The sequence below is a fragment of the Phasianus colchicus genome, chromosome 3 (genome assembly GCF_987193195.1).
Source record: "Phasianus colchicus chromosome 3, bPhaCol1.hap1.1, whole genome shotgun sequence".
In the NCBI taxonomy this organism is placed as follows: Eukaryota; Metazoa; Chordata; class Aves; order Galliformes; family Phasianidae; genus Phasianus; species Phasianus colchicus.
The window spans coordinates 79,148,448-79,160,761 of record NC_143438.1 but is presented as its reverse complement, the minus strand read 5'-3'; the positions used below and the strand labels follow the sequence as shown (position 1 = coordinate 79,160,761).

General features: G+C 36.3%; 1 protein-coding gene and 1 long non-coding RNA gene across 5 annotated transcripts in view; one reads left to right on the top strand and one right to left on the bottom strand.

The window, feature by feature from the left end:
- CSMD3 (CUB and Sushi multiple domains 3) overlaps positions 1 to 12,314 on the top strand; it is a 549,229-nt gene that overhangs the window by 290,216 nt on the left and 246,699 nt on the right. For all 4 annotated transcript variants that reach the window (XM_031591144.2, XM_031591143.2, XM_031591142.2 and 1 more), the window contains one exon: positions 5,132 to 5,235. In XM_031591144.2, the coding sequence (XP_031447004.1) occupies positions 5,132 to 5,235 (104 nt within the window). The remainder of the gene's footprint in view (positions 1 to 5,131; positions 5,236 to 12,314) is intronic.
- LOC149918696 (uncharacterized) lies at positions 2,574 to 6,009 on the bottom strand. The gene is made up of 3 exons (XR_016465283.1): positions 5,966 to 6,009; positions 3,633 to 3,709; positions 2,574 to 3,422 (listed from the first exon to the last, which is right to left on the bottom strand). It is a non-coding gene; the product is annotated as an uncharacterized LOC149918696 (long non-coding RNA).

Here is a 12,314-nt window from a genome sequence, read left to right as displayed (position 1 = left end):
GTCAATGTGAAGAGATTTTAGTTTCACTAGATAAACAATATACTAATTAGTTATGTATCTTAAGAGAAATGTCTAAGGGAGACAAGATGAATTCTTCTCCAAATAGTGCTTTTCCATGGGTAAGCTATCTGTGAAAGTAGTGAAAGTGATTATTTTGTGACCAGAATCCTTATTTTTTAAATTATTACAATGTAGTATTATTAATTTTATTTAAAATTAAACCTCAGTTTGATAATGAACAATAGATTCAATAAACTTTCCAAATGGAACCATTCTTTCATAAAACATAACGTAATTAAGTACTAGTAATTTTTCAGAGATATATCAGAATGGTTTTTGCAAAGACTAAAGATATTTGTTGGGAGAAAATATGGCGATGTCCAATAGAAACACTTGTTTCAAGAAAAAAATACAATGTTCTCTTTCAAGATACAGAAATTATGCAATAATATGAAGTGTAGGGAAAAAAACATGGTAAACACAATGACTGAAGTTAAAGCCAATATGTTTACTTAGCAATTTATTTCCACTCCTGTGTTTTCCTCATGAGTGAAATATTGATAGTTGAATTGTGTTATTCTTTACATTATCACTATTTTATTTGTGGAAAGCCTTATTTACAAAGTATTTCTGAATCCTTTATATTGGGACTACATTAAATGTTGAGTCTGCTGGCTAATCCATCTCAGAAACTCCTGTGAATGTGCACAGACATAACACAGGTTATACTTTCATGCAAACAAAAAAACTACAAAATGAGAAGTGAAAATATAAACTTTTCAAGCTGTGACTTCAAAGTGCTATCCTCCTATTGTAAGACTTCCTAGGAATCTATCCAGGGTAGTAAAGGACTACACATCAGTTTCCAAATATGATGGCTCCAGAACAAATATTTCTAACGGGTTTTTATAAATAACTGATTACACGATTAGCCTCTATGGAAAATTAAATGATATTTAACATTTGTACTGGAGTTAAACAAAACAAAAATTCCTTCTTAAGGAACTCACAAAATGAGTGTTAAGATCTGTCACTCTACAGGTAGAAATCATCTGCTGTCTGTAAGGCTAATATTACTGGCAACCACTGACCTATGATACTTTAGGACAACACCAAATGGTTTCCAGCAGCCTATCCAAAAGCACACCACAATTCCCCTGAAGATCCTTTTTTTTTTTTTTAAGCTTCTTAGCATCTCACACGATATTACTGATATATGTTTACGCATATTCCATTTTAGATGCCCACAATGTGGATATCAATACAAAAACACTTTGACTCTTTAAAGTCTAGGAAGATACTGATAGATGGTAACTGATCTGGTGTGTGTTCTTTGCCTTTTAAATTTATGTTAAATACCAATATTTGCACTGTACAGTTCATTTTGATGAGGATTACTGCCAACAAACAGAATCTACCATATAGAAGGAACTTTCCAGATGAGCTAGTGAGTATTTATCACCTTGAAGAGTCCTACAGTTTTGCATGTCCTTTTTTTCCCCTCCTCTTTTCTCCTTTGCTAGTGAAAGAATAAAATAAATCAAAATGACAGAAGGGATTAATATTTAGACTGCTTTGAGTTTTCTTTTGTTATTGAAGTAGGTAGCTATGAAAGAGCAAATGAAATTATTTTTAGGCTACAGAGCTGCTAGAAACTCTTGGATACTTTGAACCATTGGACTACATGCAATGTTCAGCAAAATAATGTGCAATTATATCATATTCTCCACAGGATGTTTTAATTCAGATTCATATCTTACTATTAATACTATCTAAGATACAGCTCATTTAAGCAACATCTTAGCTTAATTTTTAAGCACTTCTCTGAGAAGAATAGATTCATAATTTTGGAAACACCTCCAAACTTATTTTACTGGTAAAAATGGCAGGCAGATTTTTTTGGAGTGAAAATATTAGTATATACAAAAATATTTTGAGAGATGCATTTGCACTGGAAGCTTTAGGTTAACAGATGCACATATGGAAATACATACAACTTTAAATTTTTATACTTCCCCTTCAGAAGGGGTTCTGATGAATATACACTTTTTTTTTGTTAAGCAGCATTTTGCTTTGTATATTTTCAAATTTCAAAACGTTGAATACTCAACCTGTAGTAATACGTTCCTTGACAAGTCTCTGAGGATCTAGTTCCATCAAGAACTAGACACAGTCATAACAACTGTCTGGAACACAACCACGTAAGCATATTCTCCTTTGGAACTGTTTTACATTCTCAAGTTAGCTGTTAACTTTCCAATAAAGTCTTCTGATATGTTAATTCTCAGCTATATAACAGACTGGTTTCTGCCCAAGAAGTGGGTCCCAAATGACATATTCCATTGAAAAAAAAAAAAAAAAAAAAACTCTGCTGTAATTCTTGAGAAATAAGATCCCTGCCCCCAACTCTTCCTTTGGAAAAGTCCTTACAAAATTACTAGAGAACAATAAAATACCATCATTATTATCATAATTTTCAGAAAGTATATTTCAAATAGGATTTTTCTCCTTATAGCTTAGTAATGATTAGTATTACCATCTTTTTTGTTATTTGCTCCTAAGTTTAAGTTTAATTCAACAATAATATATATTTTCATTACTTCTGTATTTGTAAACAGCAAAAGCAGTCTATGATAGACAAGGAATACCACATTCCTTTTAACTACTTTTCACTTTAGCTACTAATGAGTGCTCAGCATACGTAATTTTTAAATAAATTTGTTGCTTGTACATATTTGAAGGAATAGAGGAGAAAATAGTTCCCTGAAAATAGTCTCTAGAAACATACTTAATATTCCAGAATAAAATTCCAGAATTTTATTTATATGTGAAAAAAAATTCAAAACATAGTTAGTCTGCATCAGGATAGCGTGGTGCTTCCACACCAGTGGCTAGCTCTATTCCACTATGCCACTCCCTGCCTCATCTTCCTCATCAGAGCAGGGAAGAAAATGTTATGAGAAGAAAGCACAAGAACTGAATGTGCACGGGCAAAAGAGATTTGGCATAGGAATATTAATGTAATTTATCACCTATTAATAGAAGACTAGAACAGAAAGAAAAGGAAACTATAAACAACTATCCCCCACCATTCACCCTCTTCTTCCTGCTCCCCCGAGTCATGCAGGGGAACAGGGAATGGGTGTTACATTCCATAATTTTTCATCTCTGCAACTCCATCTTCTTTTGCTCCAACATGGGCTTCCCATACAGAGCAGCTCATCAACAACTGCCCCAACATGGGTCTGTACTACAGGGCCTTCTCTCTGGAAGGGATTGCTCCAGCACAAGTGGCAGCTCCCCCAGATCTCCTGCTCTACTACAGGCTCCTCTCCACATGCTTCAGCTCCAGCTTTGAATCTTCTCCATGGGATGCAGCCTTCTTCAGGACATTCCTTTATACTAATGATGTTTCCGGAAAACTGGAAAATAGACTTTACTTGAATTAATACATAAAACAACATTAGTCCCTATGTCTCTGATTGCTTTGCATACAGTACACAGATCAACTGCACAATTTGCTAATGCTGATCTGGTTAAAAACAAACAGTGCAGTAATCAATCAGCACAATCTTGCCTGAAGTTTTTTACTTAGTCTTACAAATAATAGCAGATTAATATCAAGAATGAACCTCTTTCAGTCTCCTGTAAAACTGATTCAAGGGTATCACATCTTTTTGTTCTGCCACATACAGCCATGTCATTTTTTCTAGAGGAAAAAAAAACAGACAACATGGTAGGTGACAAAAACAGAGTTTTAATGGGTTTACTACTCAGTTTTGTTATACAGTCATCTCACCTAAATCTCAGTTTTTATTATGAAAGGATCCAGCATATTCAACTCTATATGTTGATGTCATCAAAACACATTTTCACTATTCTAAAGGCTATATTCAATACAATGCCAGCTTTAGCATTCTTGGAACCTAATCAAAATAAATCATACATTGCAATAGAAAGACTCTAGAAATCTCTCTCTCTGCTCACAGTACTTATTTTCTTGCCATTCAGACACATTTGCAAAAGTTTCAAGTACCATTTATATTATTCATTATGTACTTGGCACGTCAAGCACAGGATGAGTTCCCAGAAATGCGTGTATAGTTTTGTACAGTATACTTTTCTAATCCATACTTTTCCTATTACCATAGATTTAGGAGAGTTGTAAAGTGTGTTAGAAGTCTTTTAACCTCTTTCAAAAAAGCATGCTTTATTAATGCAGGAAATGCAAGATTTTTGCATGTACATCTATTTTAATTAAAAATAGAAACATTATTTCTGAAAAGAATTTCACATTGCAAAATTTATAACAGCTAATAACTTATTTCTCATAATATGAGAAGGCCAGAAGAAGAAAACGGTGATTTAAAATCTATTTTCAAAAAATTAACAATGTCAAATTTCATACAAAATTAGAACTGCAATGTAACATAGTAACACAAGCTGTTAATACATTAAAATAATTTCCACAGCTCCAAGCACAAACACTCTTAGTTCCTACTTACAAGTCCATTTTTAATATAAAAAGTGTTACAAATTATTGTTTAGAAGTATCCTATGTTTTTAATGTATATGAAAAGTTGAGGATCTTGTGATATTTTTAAGAATTCACATGACTAACACATTGGTGGGAATAACAGTGTCATTTCTTCCCTAAAAGAAAATGTGTGGTTTTTGTTTTTGTTTTTTTTTTTTTTAAAAAAAACCTTTGATCCAACATTATGCTGTTTTATCCAGATTATAGATGTAAGGAATAAATTATATTCTGCGCTTTCACTATACTTAATCTTCCAAGTGCAATTATTCTGTTGTTATTTGAAGACAACTGTATTGCAGAAATTATAATCATGTTGCCCTTTATGTATATCTTAATCAAAATGTAATGCAATTATTTGGTACTGTACTACAGCCACATGAGTGAGATGACAATACTTTGAGGAGGCCAAAGTGATACCAGAGATGGTATCTTAAAATTATTACAATTGTAGTTCAATAAATAAGCCTGTTAACTACATTACTTTACTGTAAAATATTCTGAATGTACATGTAATTTTTAATTGGAAATTTTCTATTTATGCTTCTGAAAGTTTTATTTACAGGCACACATCAGACATATTATTTTATTTCCCAGGTTATTCAAATAAACTTTGAAGAGTTTGATCTTGAGATTGGCTATGACACACTGACAATTGGTGATGGAGGAGAAGTGGGTGATCCAAAAACCGTGCTTCAAGTGTAAGTCTTCTGCATTTAAAGTTAATATGTTTTACAGAATATCATTAATGTAATTTTTAATGAAAGCAAATAGTGATAACAGTCAGATGAATCCCAACAAAAGTTTTACTAGACTTCTGAAACATCATTGAAGATGACAGTTTAAGCATGTTTTTACACATTTACTGCTTTAAAGTTAGAAAGAGATTAGACAAGTCAGCAGAAAAGGAAGAGGTGAACTAATATCAGAATTCTTAAAAGACAGAGTGTACATTTGTGCTTGTATCTACATTTCTTTATATATGTATAAACTCTTAACAGCTATTGCACTTTCTTTGTATAGGTCAGTTCTCACATTAAAAATTTGTAATAAAGACAATAATTGAAAATAATACATAGGTAACTAAAAGAACAGTAAAGAGGCAACTTCTTGAATTTCTTAACAAGCTTCGTATGACAAAAGAAGTAGCAGCATAGAATGCTGATGAGGGCTTTTGACTGTTGTAAATAAGCTCAAAATGAGTTAGGGTGGTGAAGAAAGTTATAAAAATATATTACCTAAACTACTTATAAGTCAGATAGCACTGAGTTTCACATATATATTTTCAACCACCCCATAACATTCCCTGAGAATGTGTAAGTCCTGTGTATAATAAACACATATACAGAGTGGTTAGGTTGGTATTTACAGAGTATATAGCTAGAAATAAAAAGGTGGAAAAAGATAATTGAAAATAAATGAAATGCTCACCCATGCCCTAGGCTTGCAGAAAAACTACAAGAGGCACAACTTCCAGAAGAGATCCTTCCTCACTGGCAGTCAGCCCTTAAATGGGGTACAGGAGGGGTGGAGCCAGGCTCACACAGATTAATTGCCTTCACCTGTTCTCCCATGGCTGACTCATTGTTTGCCGCAGGTGATCAATCAGAGGTTCAAGCTGTGATTCAAAAGTTCCTATACATCCTGATACATAGTTTTAACAATGACTGTCTAACTTCTGAATCCATATTTGTCAAATTTTTAACTTATAACAATATAAGGCAGCAAAAAACACTCTTACTACATACAGTTTTGAAGATAGTAGTGTAATCTAGTGATTCTATTTAATCCCCATTCATGTGTAAAATATGTAGAACATAGTGTGTTTTATTTTAGAGAAATACATGCCTCTTAAAATTTACTTTTAAAAATGGAAGTTAATGTTATTTAAAAAAAAAAAAAAAAAAAAAAAAAGGAAAAAAAAGAAGGTGGTTATCCTAAACCATATTTACACATAAAGAATATTCTGCTATTTAGGAAAGGTCTTTGAGAAAGGACAAACAATGCCTGTCACTTTTCAGTAAACTGTCATTTCAGTAAGTGCTTTAGTTTATCATCTGTTCTGTAGATAATTTTTCAACAAGTTAAAGACTGAAAATGTAGATCGTAAACAGAAACAAATATGATGAGTGTTTACTACCAAATGTATTTAGTAATAATAATAAGAAAAAGAGTACCCAAAAGTAGGATTCCTTAGAGTGATAATTCTGGCTGTGTATTTAATGAAAGCTTATTCATACACGTATTACGCATTGTGGCTTTTCATTATTTACCGTGAGAATTGTATCCAGAAATCATTTTCTTTAACTACTCAGAAGCCATTCTTTATTTCATTTAATTAATATTATTAATTGCAAAACTTTGAGCAATAAATACATTTGTTTCAGGATTTCTAGATATTCATATTAAGTTCTATTTTATCCTTCAGAAGATAAACCATCTGACTTTCTATTTCTTAATTATTTCTGTACCTTTTCTATCCCTTTAAAGTCAAGAGGAGACCACAGTTTCACCAGGTGTTTCAGGAGCAAAACTTTTTGGATAGTGCAAATTTTCTTCATTGGACTGTAGGTGTGCTAACTGATAATTTTGAAAAGTGGGAAAGTACTGTGATTTCTATTCTATAACCAGAGTAAAAGTAACAGTACCAAGCCCTCAAAATATATTACTCAAAGTGTCAGAATTAATTCCAAGATATTCCAAGACCCATGTTCTTGGATTTCTAAATTATATCGACTTTTCTGTCATGTGGAAAGAATTTTTATTAAGCACCTGTTCGCTGGACCTTATTAACATTCAACTAAAGTATTAGCACTTGGATTACAGGAACATACTGAGGTACAGTACAAAGATGTTTAAAATTTTGACAAGTGTAGTAGAACAGCTTGTCCAACTTAAATTCGTTATAAGTTTTAGTATTTTATAAGTGTACATCTGATGATGAGACCCATGTTGGGGATAAATTATAGGATTAAAATTACCATGCTATAATGGTATTGTGGATAATTTTATTTTATTAAACAGTACTTCTATGTTAACAGTTGATAACTATGAGATAATCTGTTTCGTAAGTATCTAGGGAAATAATTTAAGAATCCTGGAGAAGGCAAAATATTCTTCAGTTAATTTGATGTATTTTAAAAAATAATATTAAATAACTTTGTATAATCAGGAAATATATATATATTTACTAGTGGAATGATCACTGATTATTCTTTAATTAGAGTATCAGTGTTGAGGATTTAGGATAAAAATATTTTTAAAAATTATATGCATAATGGAACATATATTACTACTTATATAAAAAGAAAACTTATCTGTCCTGAGCCATTCAGACATTGTCTGAGATATAATGCACAGTAAATAAATCAGCTATTGCAAATTTTGGTTTTAGAATATAAATTTAAAAACAATCTTTCCTCCAGCAAAAGATTGAAGAACAGTGGTTTGAATATACTGCTTTACATGTAAATGACAAGAAAACCTCAATCTTCCAATTTATCAAAATTAAATAAGAAACTTAGCCAAGTCTTTAATCTAGTAGATTTACTTGGCACTGCTAGATAGGAAAGTTCAGAACCCAAATCTAAATTTAAGTGACATTTAGATATAATTATCCCAGAATTGCAGTATGGTTGATTTTGGAAGGGACCACCTGAAATTATCTACTCCAACCTCCCTGCTTCAAGCAGGGTCACGTAGAGCACAGTGGTCAGTTCTGATTATCTTCAGAGAAGAATATTCCACAAGCTCTGGGTAGCTTGTTCCAGTGCTTAGTCACTATCAACAGAATTAGTTGTTTCTCATGTGTGGATAGAATTTCCTGTGTTTCAGTTTGAGCATATTACCTCTTGTCTTGGTGTCACAGAAAACAGCCTAGCCCCATTCTGTTTGTACCCTCTCATAAAATATTTAATAAAATTTAATATGATCCCTTCTCACCCTTCTCCTTTCTGGGCTAACCAACCTTTCCTCATAGTAGAGGTGCACCAGCCCTCTTAATCAGCTTTGCAGCTCTTTGAAAAACTTTCTGTAGGAGCTCCATAGCTTTCTTGTACTTGGAAAACCAGAACTGCAGATACGGCCTCACCAGGGCAGAGCAGAGGGGAGATTAATCTTCCTCAACTTGTTGCTAACACTCTTTCTAATGCAGCTCAGAATATTTCTGGTGTTCTTTGCCACAGGGGCACACTGCTGGCTCACAGTCAACCTTTGTCCAAAAGGACACCTAGATCCTTCTCCATAGGGCTGCTTTTCAGTAGAATCATAAAATGGCTTGGGCCGGAAGGGATCTCAAGGAAAAACTTCCAAGCCTCCAGCCACAGGCAGGGTTGCTAGCTGCTAGATGAAGTACTAGATCAGATTGCCCAGGGCCCCATCCAACTTGGCCTTACACACCTCCAGAGACAGAGTACCCACAACCTCTCTGGCAAAATTCCATCACCTCACCACTCTCGGTAAAAAAACTTCCCCGACACCTAATCTTAATCTCCCTTCCTTTAGTTTAAAACCACTCCTTATCCTATCACTATCTACCCACGTAAAAGTTGATTTTTCCTTAGGTTTATAAAGTCTCTTTAAATATTGGAAGGCTTCAATGAGGTCTCAACCATAGCCTTCTCTTTTCCAGGCTGAACAAACCCAGTTCTTTTAGCTTATCTTCACTGGAGAGGTGCTCCAGCCCTTGGATCATCTAGTTGGCCTTCCTCTAGACCCTCTCCAAAAGCCTTTCCTGCACTGGGGACCCCAGACTTGGACACTGTACAACATCTGAGGCTTCATGAGGGCAGGGTAGAGGGGGACAATCATTTCCCTCATACTGCTGGCCACTTCTGTTCTGATGGAACCCAAGATATCATTGGCTTTCTGGGCTGCAAGTGCACATTGCTGGCTCACATATCTTGGCTTTCTGAATTCCACCTTCTGCAAGTCCAGACAGCATCTCTGCATTCTTACCAGCTGACACATCTTTGCTTTCACTGTCTATACTTGCCCTTTTTTTCCCTTCTGTTTGACCTGCAGGTTCTTGCCAAGCCATACCAGTTTCCTGCTTCTCCTGCCTGCTTTCTTATTTTGAGGGCTGCAGAGCTCTTTCACTCTCAGAAAAGACATCCTTAAAGAGTAGACAGCTTTGTTCCACTCCTCTGTCTCTAAGGACTTCTTCTCAGGAGATCTTGTTCAACAACTTCTTAAAGAACCTGAAATTTACTGTCTTGAAGGTCAGGATCCTGACTCCACTCTTTGCCAGGCCCACGTTCATCAAGGTCATGAACTCAATGACAGTGTGGTCACTGAAGCCCAGACTACTTCCAGTCTTAATATCTTTAATGATCTCTGCACTGATGAGCACCCGGCTAAATAGGGCTTCACTTCTAGTCAGTCTATCTACTATCTACTAAACCAGAAAGTTATCATCCAAAGACTCCAGGATTCTCCTGGATTACTTATATCTCAGAGTTGCCTTACTAGTGAATATTCACATGGTTGAAATTCCTCCATCAGAATGAGAGCCTGTGAGTGTGAAACTATTTGTAGCTAATGTAGGAAGGCCTTATTAACAGGCTCTTCTTGATCAGGTGGTTTGTAGTAGACTCCACCAGCAGCTGTCCTTTATTGGTCCCATCCCTAATTTTAACACATGTTTTCTGCCTTTTCTTGACTGTTTCTCAGAACAAGTACCCCACAGTCTATCCACTTCTTAACATAGACAGTAACTTCCCTGCCCCTTCTACCCTGCCTATCCCTTCTAAAGAGTTCATAGCCCTCAATGGTGGTGTTCCAGTTGTGTGAATCCTCCCAGCATGCTCCCATGATGGCCATAAGATCAAAGTTTTCCAATGGCACCATGGTTTCCACCTCCCCTTGCTTATTTCCCATGCTGCATGTGTTGGTATAGAGGCACTTCAGCTGAGCTTTCAGACACACTGATTTTCTCCCACAAACCTCTGGGGCAAATCTCAGGTTTTTCCCCACTGCTTCCTAGAGTAACAACATTCCTTTTGTCATTCAACAGTACACTCCCTTCCCCCAGCAAATCTAGTTTAAAGTCCTCATAGTGAGCCCAGCTAGTTTGCTCCCTCCCCTGGCTGGGCCCCAATACATGGCTATTTGTCTGCTCTTGTGACCACGTGATACCAGGCATCAATTTCCCTCTTCGATTGCTGAATGTATCTCAGCCTGTCTACCTCCTCTCTTGGGCTGCTCAGCTGCCCAAGATCATCCATTTGGGCACATCTGCACCCATGACATGGGACCCTGATGTGGTCCCATGGGTGGCCTCCAGATTCCAGTGCTCCCCAGAGCTACAAGTCTGGGCAGCCTTGTGGGTCCTCACATCTTCATTTCCATTTATGCCTGCACCATGTTGTTAGTAACAAAGAGCTTTCCTGGGATGAGAAAAGCAGCACATACTGCTTCCCTCAACTCACCTGCCATGCATGAACTGTCTGTGCAAACTGCTGTGCCCTCATCTGGAGTACTGTGTCCAGTTCTGGGCTCTCCAGTACAAAAAGACAGGGATCTCATGGAAAGAGTCCAGCGGAGGGCCACAAAGGTGGTGAAGGGCCTGGAGCATCTCCCCTATGAAGAAAGGCTAATTGAACTGGGTCTGTTTAGCCTTGAGAAAAGAAGACTCAGAGAGAATCTGATCCAGGTCTATAAATATCTAAGGTATGGCGGGCAGAGTGATGAGGCCAGACTGTTTTCAGCAGTGTGTGGAGACAGGACAAGGGGAAATGGCCAGAAACTGCAGCATAGGAATTGTGCAAGAACTTCTTTACAGCGAGGGTGACGGAGCACTGGAACAGGCTGCCCAGGGAGGTTGTGGAATCTCCTTCTCTGGAGATATTCAAGACCCACCTGGACACCTACTTGTGCAACCTGGTGTACGGAACCTGCTTTGGCAGGGGAGTTGGACTTCATGATCTCTGGAGGTCCCTTCCAACCCATACGATTCTGTGATTCTGCCCTGCCCTTCTGCTATGCCATACCCTGTTTGCCCATCCTGTTTGCCCCACTCCTGGATCACTGCACTGCCTGCTGGCTGCTTATCTATGTGCAGGGGGTGATCTCTCTGCTCTGTCTAGCTCTGCCAGGTGAGTAAAAATAAACAGGCATTCTTAGTGCTTTCTTTTTAAACAAAGATTTTTACAAAATGGAGTTAAATAATGTGTAAGTGGAAAAGAAGGAAAAGTTAGTAGCTCCTCCTCATAAAAGAGTCACAGCACCTTTTCTGAATGGAATTCTGCTTTTCAGCAGCTTGCACTGACAGTTGCTGCAGGTGACTCTTTATGTAAAACGCATCCAGACACTAGCTCCTGCAGTGCACATTCAGAAAATCGAGTGCACAAGGCATAAAATTCATTTTTATTCTTTTTTTACTGTATTGAGCATCTACAAGTATTCGGTCTCTTGTATTATATCGTTTTAATTAGATGGAAAGGAGTTACTTCAAGGGGAATGTATGTCACTAGTATGTGGAAAAGGTAGTCTTGGAGTCTTACATGGAAAGATGAAAATCACACTGCTGAGTATCGTGGCTACTGTTAAACTGTTTAAAAGGAAAGTCATAATTGTATCAATCAGTTTATGTTGTTGACAATGCTCACTGCTCAGCTTTTGAAAGGGAAGATGTAAGAACGTGCATCTAGGAGAGAAGTCCTCTCAGTAATCATTCCTAATAGCAGAATACTCATAAACCCCCGGAGAAAAGATAATTCATAACTGCAGGATTTAGTTATTATCTAAGCTTAAATAGCTCCCTTCACACAATATTATCTTA